At 40.9% G+C, this 19,411-nt stretch overlaps 1 protein-coding gene across 1 annotated transcript; it reads right to left on the reverse strand.

The window, feature by feature from the left end:
• Nucleotides 1-17,637: 17,637 nt before the first annotated feature.
• LOC135499407 (uncharacterized) lies at nucleotides 17,638-18,858 on the reverse strand. Its single transcript, XM_064790150.1, has one exon. It carries the CDS (start codon nucleotides 18,856-18,858, stop codon nucleotides 17,638-17,640), a length of 1,221 nt encoding a protein of 406 aa, XP_064646220.1.
• Nucleotides 18,859-19,411: the final 553 nt, after the last annotated feature.

Below are 19,411 nucleotides of genomic sequence, written 5' to 3' on the forward strand. Positions count from 1 at the left end.
GTCACCGATACTATTTAATGTGTATTTAGATCTACTCATAGTAAGGCTGAAAGGGTGGATGTCGTCCTGGGTGCCGACAAATGGTACCCAGGTTCGAGATCGACTGGACAATAAGCGCCCTGGGTGCCATTACACTAGAAAAACAGCACCCAACTTCTTCTTCTACACTTTTTCTATACCTACAACCGAGGTTGGCCCAACGCTCACGGAGGTCACGTGTCACGATAACCATAATAAAAATAAAAATAAAAATACGCAGCAAATCCATTCATTTTGTCATCACACAATTTTTCATTCCCTGGATATACTCCTCCTTCATACCTTTTCTGAATAAATCATCCGAAATGTGCTTTCAAAGACCTATAGGCCTAAACGCGTTTTTTTCTGTTTATCTGTTCTTTTTATTTCGCGCACTGCTAATGCCGCAAGTACCACGGCGCGAGATAAAACGAAATTGCAAGAAACGTCCTCGTCCCTAAGATCCGTAAGCCAGGCAAAAAGAAGCTGGGTGCTGTTTGTCTAGTGTAATGGCACCCAGGGTGCTTATTGTCCATTCGATCTCGAACCTGGGTACCATTTGTCGGCACCCAGGACGACATCCACCCTTTCAGCTGTACTGTAGTGTTACCGTGCATGTTGCAATAATCAGCCTCATGTTGCTCTAGCTAGCACTGCATGGTGTAATGTAGTGTATCCTACCAGTAGGCCTATCGTGCATATTGCAATACTCAGCCGCATGCTGCTCTAGCTAGCACTACATGGTGTAATGTAGTGTATCCTACCAGTAGGCCTACCATGCACGTTGCAATACTCAGCCTCGTGCTGTTATCATCTGAGTCATAACTGTCTAATTGACTTAGGAGGTTCTTCAGCTACAATCTGGTGAAGAGTCTGAGACTGAGGAATCCATGTTGGCAGTGGCAGTGTGTGCACATGAAGCACATGGTTGGAAACGTAAGGGAACTGGGCTATCCATCCAGGCGGTGGTGATCCATGAGTCAAAATCCAGTAAATCCAGCCGTCCAGTGATCCAGTTTTTTCGAATACCTGTCAAGGACCAAGTTGGATCCAACCTTGTCTAGTATAAACTATCCAGATAAAAACACTTGCAATCATGTTATGTCACTGATGTCGATGATGACTTTTTGGCTCACCGTAGGAGAGTCTATAGGTGCAATACTGCAGTGTCCGTCGTCTGCACATTTCTTAACCCATAGAACTAGGAACTTAAAACTTTGTACACAGGACCCCCAAGGTCAGGTGACCTCTATCTGAAACGAATTTTGGTCCGATCTGATTCTCGACTTTGCCACCAGGGGGCCAAATCTAACAAATTTAGAAGTGCGATATCTCGCTTATTACATGTATTAGTGACTTTTTTTCGATGATATTTTTGTAGTAGGTACTCCGAGCAAGGATACATCACATATCCTATGGGTTTTCGATGATATTTTTGTAGTAGGTACTCCGAGCAAGGATACATCACATATCCTATGGGTTTTCGATGATATTTTTGTGGTAGGTACTCCGAGCAAGAATACATCACAACTCCTACGGGTTTTCGATTTAACCTTTACAAAACGCATGTTTCTTTACCAGCTTCCTAACCACCGAATATCTCTACGGTGAGCACAATGGCTCCTGGCCTTTTCATTAAAACTTGCACAGCCCCTTATACCCCATGCCTTATATCCTCACCAAACACCACCTTCATATAGAGATTGAATAATAACGTAACATTCTGGTGACGCAAAACATGCAAAGGACATTGATCTGTTGAAAGGATTACTTATGAGATCCCAAGTAAAAGCTTGGGCTGAATTTGATTGAAAGGTGTTGACGAGATGAAATCGATTTTCTGAGTATGATGGTTCAAGACGAGAGATTCCACTTCCAGTAGGGAGTTCCGAAATAACATAGTTTAGTAGCGATTAGTTCAATGAGATAAAGATAAAGATTTAGTTTTAGTTTAAGAACAGGATGCTTGTAATCTCATGAGACGATGTGATGATTAATTGGTGAAGTAAATTCACTGTAATTTTTTTGGAATATGCAGCTCACAATAACCTACGTTGGGATGTTTTTCTAGTACAGCGTAAACACAGTGCGATGTACAGTTCCATGGTCGAATGATAGGTCTACTGCTGCTAACTCTAACTGTGCATCGTCGTAAACGAGAAGTTCCAAGTTGAACAATAGGCACCCGACCAAAATTGAGTTAACTAGTGTAACGACACTAGAGAATAGGCTGGTTCTGTTGAATTTTAAGCTGGTGTATGCGAGGAAGTGCCATTTCGTATCAAAACAGAGATCCTATATAATATCATCAGTGTCATTACATTGTACAAAATGTCAGTATAGTAACTGCTGTTACCTTTATGATATCAATGCGCCGACATGAGCAAAGGTCACGAACCTTACGCCTGTCCGTGCCCGTACACAATGGATGTTATGAATAAAGACTGCAAATGCCTTTATCTCAAACTCCATGTTCATTTACAGTAGGCCTTTCTGTACAAAATTATCGCAAACGCATTTGCTAGTCTTTGTTCATATCACCCGGCCCATTTTGTCAGAAGTGGTAATTCATCGCACCCTTTAATCCACGCCTTTTACTGATTAGTTCTCCAATGTACACTTCTTTCAAGGTTGAGAGTACCGCAGTTGGAATACAGCCAAATGTTCATTAAAAGAGCAGTCATCCACAAGTATATAGAATCCTCAACCGTAAAAAGCTAATTGCATCCTAAGTTGGAAAGATCGTAATACCTGAAGAAGGGATAGCCTAATTGTTACCACATCAAAAATAACTTAAGCTCAAATAACGAGCTCACCATTTGATATGAGCATAATTGGCAGTGACATGGCCTTGTTTTACCTTCGAATGCCCCGGCGAGGTGTCTCAGACAGTCAGAGATGAGACTATTTTATCGATTTTGTAATCCAGATTGCTCCTCGCGTTAAACGTGACCGAGTCACATTTTTAAAATTCTGGGAAAATGGCATGAGTGATATGTTTTGAATCGTGACGTATGACACTATAAACCTAAAAAGTCGGAATTTCTCTTATAATGTTTCAAATTCTATTCTACAACTAAATACAAAGTTAAAACTGAAAATAGCGGACAAAAATCGGCTCAATTTGCATGATCTTAGAAATGAGGTCTTCGACCTACCCAGGTTGCTTCACTACGTTTTCCTCTCCCTAGTAAATCACTTTTGTAAATTTGTAGTCTATGGAAACTTATTTGATGCCTTTTGATCATCAGAGACTGCTATGTTACACCCTTCATCATTTTTCTCTGTGACTGAAGACAACAATGAGAACCACAAACAAACCTAAAGTCATGGTAAACCCTAATCCTCCAATGTTAGTGAACGGATCAGGAACTCGGTTAAAAATAACAGTTCATCAAACATGAGACCCTTTCCTTCGGAGTAGACCTTTTTGACACAGAGGAAGTGCGTAGGCCTAGCTCCTATTAGATTCAGTACACTAATGGCAATAGCATATCAGTCTTTGTTTATTCATGAATTTAACAAAGACATTCCGTTTCCTGGTATAATAGTAAGGGTAACAGTGTTTTTTTCTCATCTTTGTCATTTCTGTCATACATTTGGCGACCCTTTCTTCCAGTAGGCCTAGAGCTGTAGGATGAAAGTTCAATCAGCAACATTAGCTTTTGTTTTTGTGAAAATAGAGTTTCTATTTTAATAGCAACTATGTAGGCTTCTCCAATTCTGGTGTTGATACAGTAAACTCGTGTTTCGCCCATTTTCTCAAAATGAAAAAATGTCACTTAACCACCTTATTGCACGAGCATCAATTGTTATTGTTATTCGCACAGATTTTGATAATAATCTCACCGTTATACAGATAAAAAACTATTACTTTGCATCGTCAGATGTGGCTTTTGTTTATGATATCTAGTTCAAACACTAACTCTTAAAGAAAAAGCTGCCCAAAACCAGTATATTGATTTTTAATCACTAAAACACACTATAGTATGGGAGAATAAAGTTTCGTTTAAATAGAACTGTACGCTGTCTTGATAAGGTATACTGATTTCATTCTCGCCTTATCGATACAACGATATATTCGTCTTCCCCATTGAACATGCATGGGTTGAACTGATTTATCACAATAACTATATACCCGGTGCGGTTGATAATGTGTTGTCACAAATGATGAAAATCTCCAAGTTATCGATTGACAGAAGCATTTTAGCTAAAAATATGATATCGCCATGAATCAACACCAGCTAATAAGCTGAGGAGAAAGTTGAGGTCATATGGAGGTGGCCACGTTTCTCCTGGATAGCAGCAGCAGCAGTAGCAGCAGCAGTACGGTAGTCGTCAAAAGCTAACTACATTTTACATCAAGAGTACGTTGGAGGAATTACAATGATACTTTTCATGCATGTACCAATGTCCATTATTCTTCCACAAAAGGATGTTGAACATGAGACACTCATGTACATTTGGTCAACTGGGGTGCGCTCGGCTTGTTCTTCTACGCGAAGCCTTCCGACGCATGGGCCACACAGTTGTAAACGGCAGAATCACCCTGGGAAATTAATTCCTCAGATTGCTGGAATGGGGCAGGCCTTCCAATTTGCCGAGCTGGCCTGTCCTGGGAAAGGAAACGGTTATTCAATAAAGTTGAGAAAATTGTAATGGAATCTTTCAACGAAATAATCGTTGTACTCATCTGGTATTAAGGGTCTTCAAGCATGCATCAATAAAAATGCCCCACCCGTTTGTCCTATAGATTGGATAGCAAACGAATTGAAAATAGACATGGTGCACCACAGAGTAACTTGCTCATAAGTTACCTGAAAATTTAGTTGTCCATGTTTCTAGATGTATCAATTAGCGCACATTTTAGCTCTTTTTCTTGTGAGGCAGTCATTGCTCCCAGGCCTCAAGCCCAGCTATCCAGGCCAGGTTCCTCGGTAACTTGGCAAGCCTGATAGGATTCTATAGGGTGAGAATAAGGACTTGCTCAAAATATACAGTAACAGCCGTTTTATGGTTTTTATCGTACAAAACATGTTGCAATCCACGACAACATGTGAAGTGCAAGTTTCAGTGTGGTGTGACCCAGAGTTCAATCCTCTGAGTATGGTATACCCAGCGTTCAGTCCCCTCGATATTGTATACCCCAGGGTATATTCCTCTCAGTATGGTGTACTCCAGGGTTCAATCCTCTGAGTATGGTATACCCCAGGGTTCAGTCCTCTCGGTATGGTATACCCCAGGGTATATTCCTCTCAGTATGGTGTACTCCAGCGTTCAATCCTCTGAGTATGGGATACCCCAGGGTTCAATCTTCTGAGAAGGGTATACCCAAGGGCTCAGTCCTCTTGGTATGGTATACCCCAGGGTATATTCATCTCATTATGGTGTACCCCAGGCTGTGTCAATTCTCTGTGTATGGTATACCCCAGTGTTCAGTTCTCTCAGTATGGTATACCCTAGGGTTCAGTCCTCGCAGTATGGTATACCTCAGGGTTCAGTCCGCGCACCGTTGATGTCTTTTAGTTATATTTTGCTACTTAAAGAACCATTAAACGGTGGAATACCTTTTCAGGTGCTCAGGAAAACCGTAATGGGTTTTTGAGAAGAAAGACGGAATCTGGAACTCTACAGAACCGGTTTCATATCATTGTGCACTGGAGTTTTCTTACGACGTATCAATTTTACCTCTTTTAAGTATCTGGGCCGTTGACATTACTGCATCCAAACTTTATGATGCCTTAAAAGAAGATCTTTTTCTATGTTTGAATGCAGTAAAATGGCGGTGTGTACAAAATCCTAGTCTAGCTCTACTCGCAGGGCAGGGTCTTGGTGGCCAGGGTCCGCCGTCAACGCTGCCTAGACGGTGCTCTATTTTCTGTTCTATTCTTGAAATGAAATTCATTTTTCTTGATTTAATTTTTGCCACAAACAACCAATTCCAGCCAGCAAACTGTCATCATTAGCGTGAGAACTAGTGTCTTAAGCAACATATCTGCATTTTACAGTGATATGTGGTTTTAGCAATTTTACTGAATTACAATCTTTGGAATCACCCGAACCGTTCGGCTTTTTCCATGCATGGATAGTGCGAATTTTAAACGACTAGGTGGCGCTGGTGGCAGCATGCTGGAAAGAATGATGCCAGCAGCCACGCATGCGCAGCAACTACCTTTTTGAAATATAGACTGATTCGTACTCTGTCAAATAAGATGAGTTGAATATAATTTAGCTTGTTGACATAGTGTGCTTCAGGTGAGTCTGTTTTCCACAGTGCCATATGTATCCATGAATGCAGATATAAAGCAAACCAAAGTTAATTTACTTTTTAAGGCCAGTTATCAAACTGATTATATTTCTTATCTTTTAGTCCGTAATACCGGGTAACTATAATGGTGCTTTCCTTATATCAGCAATGCTGAAGTCTGAATATCATTACTGAATCTCAAAATGGTTTCAAATGGATTTCTGATGTTTGCTGAAGGAAAAACAATCAACAAACCTGATATAGGGGAGGTGGCTAGTGTCTCGCTCTTAGACTGTGCCATAACGTGTGTTTTGGTAGCCAACTGCTCCACCTTCGACTTTAGGATGCTGAGAGTAGGTGGTGGCACGTGCAAACTGAACCACAGGAGAATATCATGCTTTAGGAGTTATGAGGTGGACTTAAGTGTATCTTGTAGAATCTTTGAAAGAAAGGTTTGTTTGCCTTGCCTCGAACGAGGTTCCTTTTTGGTGAAAATCAAATAACCCCGTAGCCTTCTCTCTAAAGTGAGCTTCGAGATGATGAAAAATTTCATGTCAGTCTCATGTCAAAATTTCATAAATGCATCATTTCATTTCATTTAATTGTTTTAGACCTACCTCAAATGATTCTTGACAATGATAAAGGTCCAATAATGGACCAGGACGACGTCAATAATGATGACAACAATCGATGACAACTTTCATTCCGACCACGACAGGTCCTGAAATGATGACTTTTGCAGGATAGGTTTCTGATGAAAAAATGTGTGGCGGACATGTGACGTCGTCAGTGACACAACTTTAACGTTGCTTGCGTGACGAATTACATTATTTGACTTATTGCGCTAAACCATGTATATGTACAAATATTGTTCAGCAGAGCTTACTTCGCTGTATGCTCGGCTTTCTTTCAGGTGCGGTTGTCGACGGAGTGAAGTTATGAATGGATTAAAGCGGTCGGAGAGGATGTGCAGATTCGTTTGAGATAGGGTCCTTCAATCCTGTATTCCAATTTGACATGGGGCCGACACAACGGTTGATACAATTCCAAGAGAAAATTTAGAAATGAGGGCAATATGAGTAAAGTTTCTAAATCTGTAGAAGCAAACTATAAAGTTGTGTCGGCTCCATGTCAAATTGGAATACAGGATTGAAGGAGAACGATAGAGAAAGTTGCTAGCACCTACTTGCAACATTACCTCCTACTTCCAACCCCTCTCCCCTCACCCCTTATGGACATAGCCTTCTGCCCTGCTGTTGCCGCAGTCATGATACAATGGTGTCCTCTGTCTGAGTGTAGGTCTCCGGATGTACCCATTCTTCCGCCGCAGTTCCACCCTCTCTCCCTACACTCTTTCCTGCCTGTTACAGTGTTGAATAACACTTATGATAACATTTAGTTGGCTCCTATCTTTGGGTTCCAATTGAAATCTGAAGCAAAACTAGTGCCTCCATTACTTGTGAACGAAAAAAATTCGACACATTTTCGCGTGGACAAAGAAACTGGTCGTATTTTGGTCTTAAAACAACTTATCGGTCGAGTAGACTTCGTTTCTTGTGTGTACGGTTATAATTCAAACCAGGGTTCTTACACCATTACTCACAACTCTTCATTCTACACACGTGTGGGAATGGCATGGGCAGGCTATCTTGACGTATTCTATATATTTCACCTAAGCTTTGTTAATGAATATAGAATGTATAGCTATGTGAAAGGGAAATACACAGGGACGGTTATGATTCATGATAGAGCACCGTGTGATCATGACGCTTCTAAATTTGGCAGGAGTCTGATTCAAATATCGGTATATGTGACTCGTATGTGTAGGTCAAGAGTAATACAAGGCGCCACAACGTTAAGGCTTTATAACTATAATCTTACACAGGGGAATCAAGACACGTTACACTTAGTATTTTTTAACGAATTTAGTGAAAGGAACAAGCCTTTACAGAAGTGGCATCAATTCTTTCTTTCGGTGGAGTCGATGTTGTTTATTTCCGCCTCGATCAAATACGTTTCCATTTATCATTATCGAGTGGGCAAAGGGCTTATCAAGAACCCGGCAATATTCATGCTAACAATCAAGTCCGTTTTTGTAACCATCCCACCAAGTAATATTCTTTTCGGATTTTCACTTGGTTACTCTTCGTTTGCTGTGCATATACCGTGTGTGAATAAATTAGGAATGGGCCCCTTATATACCGCAGTTTTGGCTCCGCTAGAGATAGTTCCATCGCCACCGGCTGCAGCCGTTATGTTAAACACTGTTGACAAAGTATTCATTACCACCGATAACTTGCGTATTTTTCGAAAAATAAGAGGTGATTCTGTCGTCGTTCACTTCTATCATCGCGAATGAAGAGTGTTTTTTTTCATGCTGTTCAGAGTTGCCGTGTTGCATGATCAAGGTGAATAATACAAGGAAGGAAGTACTAGTATATGCGATCAGATGCATTTTTTTGGGGATCTAGATCAAATGCGAATGGATTTAATTGAATAGATTTTAAAACTTCCTGATGGCATAAAAGACTGACAGCTAGCTTATAGTATTTTCAAGCTTTCACAGCAAGTCCATACCATCATTGGAAGGATTTCGACATTACTGTGTATGCGTTAGGTCAGGACCTGGTCTAGTTCAATTGACCTGCAGATGCTGCTGCTATTACATTATCTTGTTTCTGTTTTAATCTTTTAAGTAACATCATTTCGTCAGTTATAGTGTTTTTCACAGACACTGCATCTGGGGTTGCCATTAATAAGCAGTGCATATTGGTTTCCAAGTCCGTCTTTCTGGCCCAATACATTCTAGTACGCCTCTATCCATTCTAACTATACATTGTGCTTTCTCGAAGGAAATACGAAGTTTGCACTACAGAAAAATGGAGACCGTTCCTTTCGTGCCAAAGGTTAAGCTATATCATTTTACAAGATGGGCTTACAGCAGTACAACTGGTTTATTAACAGTGATGAGTAAAAGAGTGACAGAACCTCATATACGATTTATTGTGTACCATATGCGCAACAGTTCCTTTCGTATCAGGTATAGTCATATAGTTTCTGGTTGGTACCGGTACTGTATGGGAACACATTTATCGTACAAAACGTATGTTTTTGCCGCATCCAGGACAGTACCTATAACTTACAATCTATTCAATTTCGTGACTGGAACATTTGATGGACAGCTGTTTCATGCTGCTGATGACAAGTGCAGATTCCCATTCGGTAGAAAGGTTAGAATGCCTGCACTGAGCGCAAATACCGCGGTCACTTGTTGTCATATCAAGGAAAAACTTTTTATTGTCAGATTGTCGATCTATACTATAATACATATGAATTCATCGAACTTTGTTATTCAGCTCGGCAAGGGTCATATGGTCACCATGTTCTCGTCTGAAGATCGTGCGGCTCCTGCCTTTACAGCTGACGGAAATTTCCTGTTGCTCAGGACACCGGTTCGGAAACACGAACCTCGATTTATGCGCTATTGGGGTTATCCGGATTACAAACCTTTAAAACAGATACAAATTCCATTGCCGGACATGTGGTCCATATTTTACGATCATATGTCAAACCGTCCTGTGCGATTAGTGATACTTGTGTACAAGTCTACTAGAAATAAGGCTGCGCCCTTGTCCTTTGTTGCTCTAAGATTTATTTGCCTCCCCCGAGACCGCATCAAAACTAAATTAACTTCCGGAATGCTTGTGCTTAACATTTACGTTCCTCCCTTTCAAATAAGATTGAAGGAGTTGTTCCTCGCCACTGACCATGATTTTTTCCACATTATTATACGTAAGGACAAAAGCAACCGGAATATTTTGAAAGAAGCACATTTTTACGCCATTGATAGAAGTTAAATTCGAACTGCTTCTAGCTTGCTGAGTACAATGTCTGTACAAAATAGTTCCTTACGGAAAGGCACTTATGTTTGCAAGAAATGGTTAAGATGACGAATGTTTGACAAATTTACCGACTCGAAGTCAGTAGTTGCTGATGAGGTTTCACCATTGGCCTGTACTCATAGCCAATAACTTGATCTTGTCTAGCGAAGGCAATGAGGAATAGTTAGTCCCCTCAGTAAAGAAAGGCTTGGAAGTTCACCACCTGTCGCATCGGGTAAAACATTGCTGGAGGTCTTGAAGCAGGAATCTCCTTGAACTGTATTAGATGGAGGGGTCAATAAGCTAAAGACACAGTCCTAGGGTATTCGGCTATCAATGTCACCTCAACACTGCTGCCACAATCAAATCTCTTCATATTGAAAGTTATTTGTACATTGAATAGAACCAACAAAACTAATTATTGGTCAGTCGATTTGCCTTCGGCCACGATGTCGTCCTTTGAGCTGAACCATACCCGTGTATTGCGTAGGGATCACTGATTCTGCGCACATGGAGAGAAAATATTATTACGGCTGCCATGTTGGATATGGCTCTGACGTCACAGCTTCTCATCGTGGGCTTAAGTATGATATTACTTTCACGATACCATAGTAAATGAAGCGCTTCTTTCTTATTTCGTTATGAGAATCCGATCATGTGTCACATAAAGGGTTTACCTTAAAGGCATAAATATCAAGGATTGGGCGATTTTGTGGTCGTGTACGCCTTTCTTAATCTCAGCCACGACCACATTTTTAAAATTCTGGGAAAATGGCATGAGCGATATGTTTTGAATCGTGACGTTTGACACTATTAACCTAAAAAGTCGGAATTTCTCTTAAAATGTTTCAAATTGTTCTATTCTACAACTAAATACATAGGTAAAACTGAAAATAGCGGACAAAAATCGGCTCAGTTTGCAATCTTAGAAATGAGGTCTTCGACCTACCCAGGTTGCTTCACTACGTCTTCCTCTCCCTAGTAAATCACTTTTGTAAATTTGTAGTCTATGGAAACTTATTTGATGCCTTTTGATCATCAGAGACTGCTATGTTACACCCTTCATCATTTTTCTCTGTGACTGAAGACACAATTAGAACCACAAGCAAACCTGAAGTCATGGTATACCCTAATCCTCCAATGTTAGTGAACGGATCAGGAACTCGGTTACAAATAACAGTTCATCAAACATGAGACCCTTTCCTTCGGAGTAGACCTTTTTGACACAGAGGAAGTGCGTAGGCCTAGCCCCTATTAGATTCAGTACACTAATGGCAATAGCATATCAGTCTTTGTTTATTCATGAATTTAACAAAGACATTCCGTTTCCTGGTATAATAGTAATAGACCTTGAAGGGTAACAGTGTTTTTTTCTCATCTTTGTCATTTCTGTCATACGTTTGGCGACCCTTTCTTCCAGTAGGCCTAGAGCTGTAGGATGAAGGTTCAATCAGCAACATCAGCTTTTGTTTTTGTGAAAATAGAGTTTCTATTTTAATAGCAACTATGTAGGCTTCTCCAATTCTGGTGCTCATACAGTAAACTCGTGTTTCGCCCATTTTCTCAAAATGAAAAAATGTCACTTAACCACCTTATTGCACGAGCATCAATTGTTATTTCACCCTAAACATGCCCAGTTGTTAGACAAATGTTATTCGCACAGATTTTGATAATAATCTCACCGTTATACATATAAAAAACTATTACTTTGCATCGTCAGATGTGGCTTTTGTTTATGATATCTAGTTCAAACACTAACTCTTAAAGAAAAAGCTGCCCAAAACCAGTATATTGATTTTCAATCAATACCACACTATAGTATGAAAGAATAAAGTTTCGTTTAAATAGAACTGTACGCTATCTTGATAAGGTATACTGATTTCATTCTCGCCTTATCGATACAACGATATTTTCGCCTTCCCCAGTGAACGTGCATGGGTTGAACTGATTGATCACAATAACTATACACCCGGTGTGGTTGATAATATGTTGTCACAAATGATGAAAATCTCCAATTTTGCCACAAACAACCAATTCCAGCCAGCAAACTGTCATCATTAGCGTGAGAACTAGTGTCTAAAGCAACGTATCTGCATTTTACAGTGATATGTGATTTTAGCAATTTTACTGAATTACAATCTTCGGAATCACCCGGACCGTTCGGCTTTTTCCATGCCTGGATAGTGCGAATTTCAAACGACTAGGTGGCGCTGGTGGCAGCATGCTGGAAAGAATGATGCCAGCAGCAACGCATGCGCAGCAACTACCTTTTTGAAGTATAGACTGATTTGTTCTCTGTCAAATAGTCGAATATTGCGAATGCGTATAGCTTTTTGACATAATGTGCTTCAGGTGGGTCTGTTTTCCAAAGTGCCATATGTATCCATGAATGCAGATATAAAGCAAACCAAGGTTACTTTACTTTTTAAGGCCAGTTATCAAACTGATTATATTTCTTATCTTTTAGTCCAAAATACCGGGTAACTATAATGGTGCTTTCCTTATATCAGCAGTGCTGAATCTCAAAATGGTTTCAAATGGATTTCTGATGTTTGCTGAAGGAAAAACAATCAACAAACCTGATATAGGGGAGGTGGCTAGTGTCTCGCTTTTAGACTGTGCCGTGAGGTGTGTTTTGGTAGCCAACTGCTCCACCTTCGACCTTAGGATGCTGAGAGTAGGTGGTGGCACGTGCAAACTGAACCACAGGAGAATATCATGCTTTAGGAGTTATGAGGTGGACTTAAGTGTATCTTGTAGAATCTTTGAGAGAAAGGTTTGTTTGCCTTGCCTCGAAGGAGGTTCCTTTTTGGTGAAAATCAAATAACCCCGTAGCTGTTTCTCTAAAGTGAGCTTCGAGATGATGAAAAATTTCATGTCAGTCTCATTTCATAATTTCATAAATGTATCATTTCATTTCATTTCATTGTTTTAGACCTACCTCAAATGATTCTTGACAATGATAAAGGTCCAATTATGGACCAGGACGACGTCAATGATGATGACAACTTTCATTCCGACCACGATAGCTCCCGAAAATGATTACTTTTGAAGGATAGGTTTCTGATAAAAAAATGTGTGACGGACATGTGACGTTGTTAGTGACACAACTTTAACGTTGCTTGCGTGACGAATTACATTATTTGACTTATTTTGCTAAACTATGTACAAATATTGTTCAGCAGAGCTTACTTCGCTGTATGCTCGGCTTTCTTTCAGGTGCGGTTGTCGACGGAGTGAAGTTATGAATGGATTAAAAAGGCCGGAGAGGATGTGCAGATTCGTTTCAGATAGGGTCCTTAAATCCTGTATTCCAATTTGACATGGAGCCGACACAACGGTTGATCCAAGAGAAAGTTTAGAAATGAGGGCGATATGTGTAAAGTTTCTAAATCTGTAGAAGCAGACTATAATGTTGTGTCGGCTCCATGTCAAATTGGAATACAGGATAGGAGGAGAACGATAGAGAAAGTTGCTAGCACCTACTTGCCACATTACCTCCTACTTCCAACCCCTCTCCCCTCACCCCTTATGGACATAGCCTTCTGCCCTGCTGTTGCAGCAGTCATGATACAATGGTGTCCTCTGTCTGAGTGTAGGTCTCCAATCTTTCTAAGAAGTGTTGGTAATTAACATGACTGAATTTTCTTCTTATCATGCGCGTTCACACCTCAGACAGTCGTCAACCCTGATCGCCGGATGTACCCATTCTTCCGCCGCAATTCCACCCTCTCTCCCTACACTCTTTCCTGCCTGTTACAGTGTTGAATAACACTTATGATAACATTTAGTTGGCTCCTTTCTTTCGGTTCCAATTGAAATCTGAAGCAAAACTAGTGCCTCCATTACTTATGAACGAAAAAAACACGACACAATTCCGCGTGGACAAAGAAACTGGTCGTATTTTGGTCTTAAAACAACTTATCGGTCAAGTAGACTTCGTTTCTTGTGTGTACGGTTATAATTCAAACCAGTGTTCTTACACCATTACTCACAACTCTTCATTCTACACACGTGTGGGAATAGCATGGGCAGGCTATCTTGACGTATTCTATATATTTCACCTAAGCTTTATTAATGAATTTAGAATGTATAGCTATGTGAAAGGGAAATACACAGGGACGGTTATGATTCATGATAGAGCACCGTGTGATCATGACGCTTCTAAATTTGGCAGGAGTCTGATTCAAATATCGGTATATGTAACTCGTATGTGTAGGTCAAGAGTAATACAAGGCGCCACAACGTTAAGGCTTTATAACTATAATCTTACACAGGGGAATCAAGACACGTTACACTTAGTATTTTTTAACGAATTTAGTGAAAGGAACAAGCCTTTACAGAAGTGGCATCATTTCTTTCTTTCGGTGGAGTCGATGTTGTTTATTTCCGCCTCGATCAAATACGTTTCTATTTATCATTATCGAGTGGGCAAAGGGCTTATCAAGAACCCGGCAATATTCATGCTAACAATCAAGTCCGTTTTTGTAACCATCCCACCAAGTAATATTCTTTTCGGATTTTCACTTGGTTACTCTTCGTTTGCTGTGCATATACCGTGTGTGAATAAATTAGGAATGGGCCCCTTATATACCGCAGTTTTGGCTCCGCTAGAGATAGTTCCATCGCCACCGGCTGCAGCCGTTATGTTAAACACTGTTCACAAAGTATTCATTACCACCGATAACTTGCGTATTTTTCGAAAAATTAGAGGTGATTCTGTCGTCGTTCACTTCTATCATCGCGAATGAAGAGTGTTTTTTTTCATTCTGTTCAGAGTTGCCGTGTTGCATGATCAAGGTGAATAATATTAAAAAGAAAGTACTAGTATATGCGATCAGATGCATTCTTTTGGAGATCAAATGCGAATGGATTTCATAGAATAGATTTAAAAACTTCTTGATGGCATAAAAGGCTGACAGCTAGCTTATAGTATTTTCAAGCTTTCACAGCAAGTCCATACCATCATTGGAAGGATTTCGACATTATTGTGTATGCGTTAGGTCAGGACCTGGTCTAGTTCAATTGACCTGCAGATGCTGCTGCTATTACATTATCTTGTTTCTGTTTTAATCTTTTAAGTAACATCATTTCGTCAGTTATAGTGTTATTCACAGACACTGCATCTGGGGTTGCCATTAATAAGCAGTGCATATTGGTTTCCAAGTCCGTCTTTCTGGCCCAATACATTCTAGTACGCCTCTATCCATTCTAACTATACATTGTGCTTTCTCGAAGGAAATACGAAGTTTGCACTACAGAAAAATGGAGACCGTTCCTTTCGTACCAAAGGTTAAGCTATATTATTTTACAAGATGGGCTTACAGCAGTACAACTGGTTTATTAACAGTGATGAGTAAAAGAGTGACAGAACCTCATATACGATTTATTGTGTACCATATGCACAACAGTTCCTTTCGTATCAGGTATAGTCATATAGTTTCTGGTTGGTACCGGTACTGTATGGGAACTGGCACACCTTTATCGTACAAAACGTATGTTTTTGCCGCATCCAGGACAGTACCTATAACTTACAATCTATTTAATTTCGTGACTGGAACATTTGATGGACAGCTGTTTCATGCTGCTGATGACAAGTGCAGATTCCCATTCGGTAGAAAGGTTAGAATGCCTGCACTGAGCGCAAATACCGCGGTCACTTGTTGTCATATCAAGGAAAGACTTTTTATTGTCAGATTGTCGATCTATACTATAATACATATGAATTCATCGAACTTTGTTATTCAGCTCGGCAAGGGTCATATGGTCACCATGTTCTCGTCTGAAGATTTTGCGATTCCTGCCTTTACAGCTGACGGAAATTTCCTGTTGCTCAGGACACCGGTTCGGAAACACGAACCTCGATTTATGCGCTATTGGGGTTATCCGGATTACAAACCTTTAAAACAGATACAAATTCCATTGCCGGACATGTGGTCCATATTTTACGATTATATGTCAAACCGTCCTGTGCGATTAGTGATACTTGTGTACAAGTCTACTAGAAATAAGGCTGCGCCCTTGTCCTTTGTTGCTCTAAGATTTATTTGCCTCCCTCGAGACCGCATCAAAACTAAATTAACTTCCGGAATGCTTGTGCTTAACATTTACGTTCCTCCCTTTCAAATAAGATTGAAGGAGTTGTTCCTCGCCACTGACCATGATTTTTTCCACATTATTATATGTAAAGACAAAAGCGACAGGAATATTTGGAAAGAAGCACATTTTTACGCAATTGATAGAAGTTAAATTCGAACTAGCTTGTTGAGTACAATGTCTGTACAAAGTGGTTCCTTACGGAAAGGCACTTATGTTTGCAAGAAATTGTTAAGATGATGAATGTTTGACAAATTTACAGACTCGAAGTCAGTAGTTGCTGATGAGGTATCACCATTGGCCTGTACTCATAGCCAATAACTTGATCTTGTCTAGCGAAGGCAATGAGGAATAGTTAGTCCCCTCAGTAAAGGCGTGAGAGTTCACCACCTGTCGCATCGGGTAAAACATTGCTGGAGGTCTTGAAGCAGGAATCTCCTTGATCTGTATTAGATGGATGGGTCAATAAGCTAAAGACACAGCCCTAGGGTATTCGGCTGTCAATGTCACCTCAACACTGCTGCCACAATCAAATCTCTTCATATTGAAAGTTATTTGTACATTGAATAGAACCAACAAAACTACTTATTGGTCAGTGGATTTGCCTTCGGCCACGATGTCGTCCTTTGAGCTGAACCATACCCGTGTATTGCGTAGGGATCACTGATTCTGCGCACATGGAGAGAAAATATTATTACGGCTGCCATGTTGGATATGGCTCTGACGTCACAGCTTCTCATCGTGGGCTTAAGTATGATATTACTTTCACTATACCATAGTAAAAGAAGCGCTTCTTTCTTATTTCGATATGAGAATCCGATCATGTGTCACATAAATGGTTTACCTTTAAGGCATAAATATCAAGGATTGGGCGATTTTGTGGTCGTGTACGCCTTTCTTAACCTCAGCCACAACCGCTTTGTAATGGAGATGAAAGTATAATTTCATCTTGTGTTGATGTAATTCAGCTGTTCAACGACCAGGATTGACTAGTGTTATATGGTTGTCTCCGGTTTGATTCACATAACAATTCCCGTGGATTATCGCACTCCATGTTTTACAAGCGGATCCCATCATAGATTCTATAATGGGTTATCATAGATTCATCCTATGATGTTCCATGGTAGAACCACTAATGGGAATTCCATCAAAGATCCAATGACGGTGGGTCACATATAAATCCACAAAAGCGGCAGAGAATAAAGGCATTTGTGTATCAGTTTACAGATTTCTGGAGAATAATAATGGTTATTTTGAAGCATACATAGGGGCAGGTGGTAAGACACCATCATTCATGTCATTCAGTTCAACAGTCCTACCCCGTAATACCAGTTCTCTAACTAAATTTTCAGCATTTCTTCTTCTTCTTCTTCTGCGTTCAGATTTTCATAACCATTAAAACCTCAAGTCGTGCGCCGCGACAAAATCGGCTGTTTGTTGCAGGTCTTCGGCTGTTCCCCATAGCTTAGTCTTCAGTGACAATGGCTCCGGCCAAAATTCCTGTCTTCTTTTCATCAAGGGACAGTCCTGCAGAATGTGCCTGGGCGTTTGGTCGCCGAGTCCACATTCGCAGGAAGCAGTTGGATGGAGCCCGAGTTTTTTCAGGTGCTGGTGGAGTTTGCACGAGTGCCCTGTACGGAGTCGATAGATGGAGACTTGGCCTTTTCTGTCAAGTTGGTGGATGCTGTCTTTCCATGGCTGGTACCCATCAGTGTCGTCTCTCCATTGGTTTTTCAGCTTCGTCTTGAGTAATGTTTTTGATTCCCGGTAGGTCATTCTGGTTTTTGTTTGGTGCTGCTTGCTACCTTCCTTCGCCAATTGATCTGCCCGTTCATTTCCTGGTACTCCTACGTGAGCTGGTATCCATTGGAGGACTACTCTTCTGTCTTGAAGAAGACTACTCATGTTCTTCACTAGATTCTCCGTCAGTTGGTCTGATGTTGCAGCCATAAGGGCCTGTAATGCAGACAGAGAGTCGGTCAGCAAGACGAGATTGTCTCCTACACCTTCTTGGGTGGTGATCAGATAGTCAGTGGCTGAGTTTAGGGCTTGCATCTCAGCTCTGTAGTTTGAGCAGAGAATGCAGGATGGTACGGATATGGAGTGGGAGCTTCTGTCTTGAAGTTTGATAAAAAAACCACTTCCTCCATTGCTAACTGCATTCTGAGATGAGCCATCTGTATAGACGTGTGTCCAGGTACTATGGGGATACTTTCTGTCTATCATCTCGAGGGTGAGTACCTTCTGGACTTCTGGCGTCTGGGATCCTTTTTGCTCGAGGCTTGGAACATGGAGCTTTATCTCTGGAAGCTTACGTTCCCTTGACCAGTTGGAGATTGTGAGGTCTTCGCATAGATCAGGTTCGCTTTTCAGTATGTCCTGGTGTTCCTTTTGCAGGGCCTTCGTGATGGTGTTGATGCTCTTGCGTTTCAGCCTCGTCATCGGTTCTTTTCGGAGCACGTGGTGTAGGGGATGGGTCTTCAACCGGTTACTTTTTTCTCCCTGTGTCAGAGTCTTGTATTCTCTTCTTAACTCTAGGGGTTGAATGGCAGCTGTTTTCTCCATGTCCCTAATTGGTGTGCTTCGCATTCCTCCAAGGATGGTTCTAAGGCCCATATTTTGCACTTTGTCTAGCTTTGCTTTGGTAGTGTCAGATGCAGTTACCCATGTGGCAGAGGCGTACTCCATGATTGGTCTTACTGCCCCTATATATACTTGTCTGAGGATTTTGGTCGTGGCTCCCCAAGTCGTTCCTGCCAGCTTTTTCATCAGTGATAATTTCTTGATAGCCTTTTCCTGGATTGCTTGGATGTGTGGGTTCCATGTCACTCAGGCGCTTGTCTATGGTTCCTCCTAGGAAGACGGTTGATTCCACTTGGGGTATTGGTTGTGTTCCCATGTGAAGGTTGATTTCTTTCTTCTTCGTTGATAATGAGAAAAGGATGCTGGCCATCTTAGCAATGTTGACATCAACGAACCACTTTTTCGCCCAGAGTTCCACTTGGTTTACCATGGTCTGAGATCTCTTGATTGCTGTTGATACATATCAGCAGGCAGTCGAAGCTGCAAGGTCGTCTGCATGGAGTGTGTTGCCAATGTGTTCTTCAAAGGATGCTGTGATGGTATCGATGTACACCAAAAAGAGGGTGGGTGAGATACCTCCTCCTTG

The sequence above is a fragment of the Lineus longissimus genome, chromosome 15 (assembly GCF_910592395.1).
Source record: "Lineus longissimus chromosome 15, tnLinLong1.2, whole genome shotgun sequence".
NCBI classification, from domain to species: domain Eukaryota; kingdom Metazoa; phylum Nemertea; class Pilidiophora; order Heteronemertea; family Lineidae; genus Lineus; species Lineus longissimus.

Coding starts and splice junctions, on each gene's coding strand:
- LOC135499407 (XM_064790150.1), bottom strand. CDS start 18,858: ATGGGCCTTAGAACCATCCTTGGAGGAATGCGAAGCACACCAATTAGG.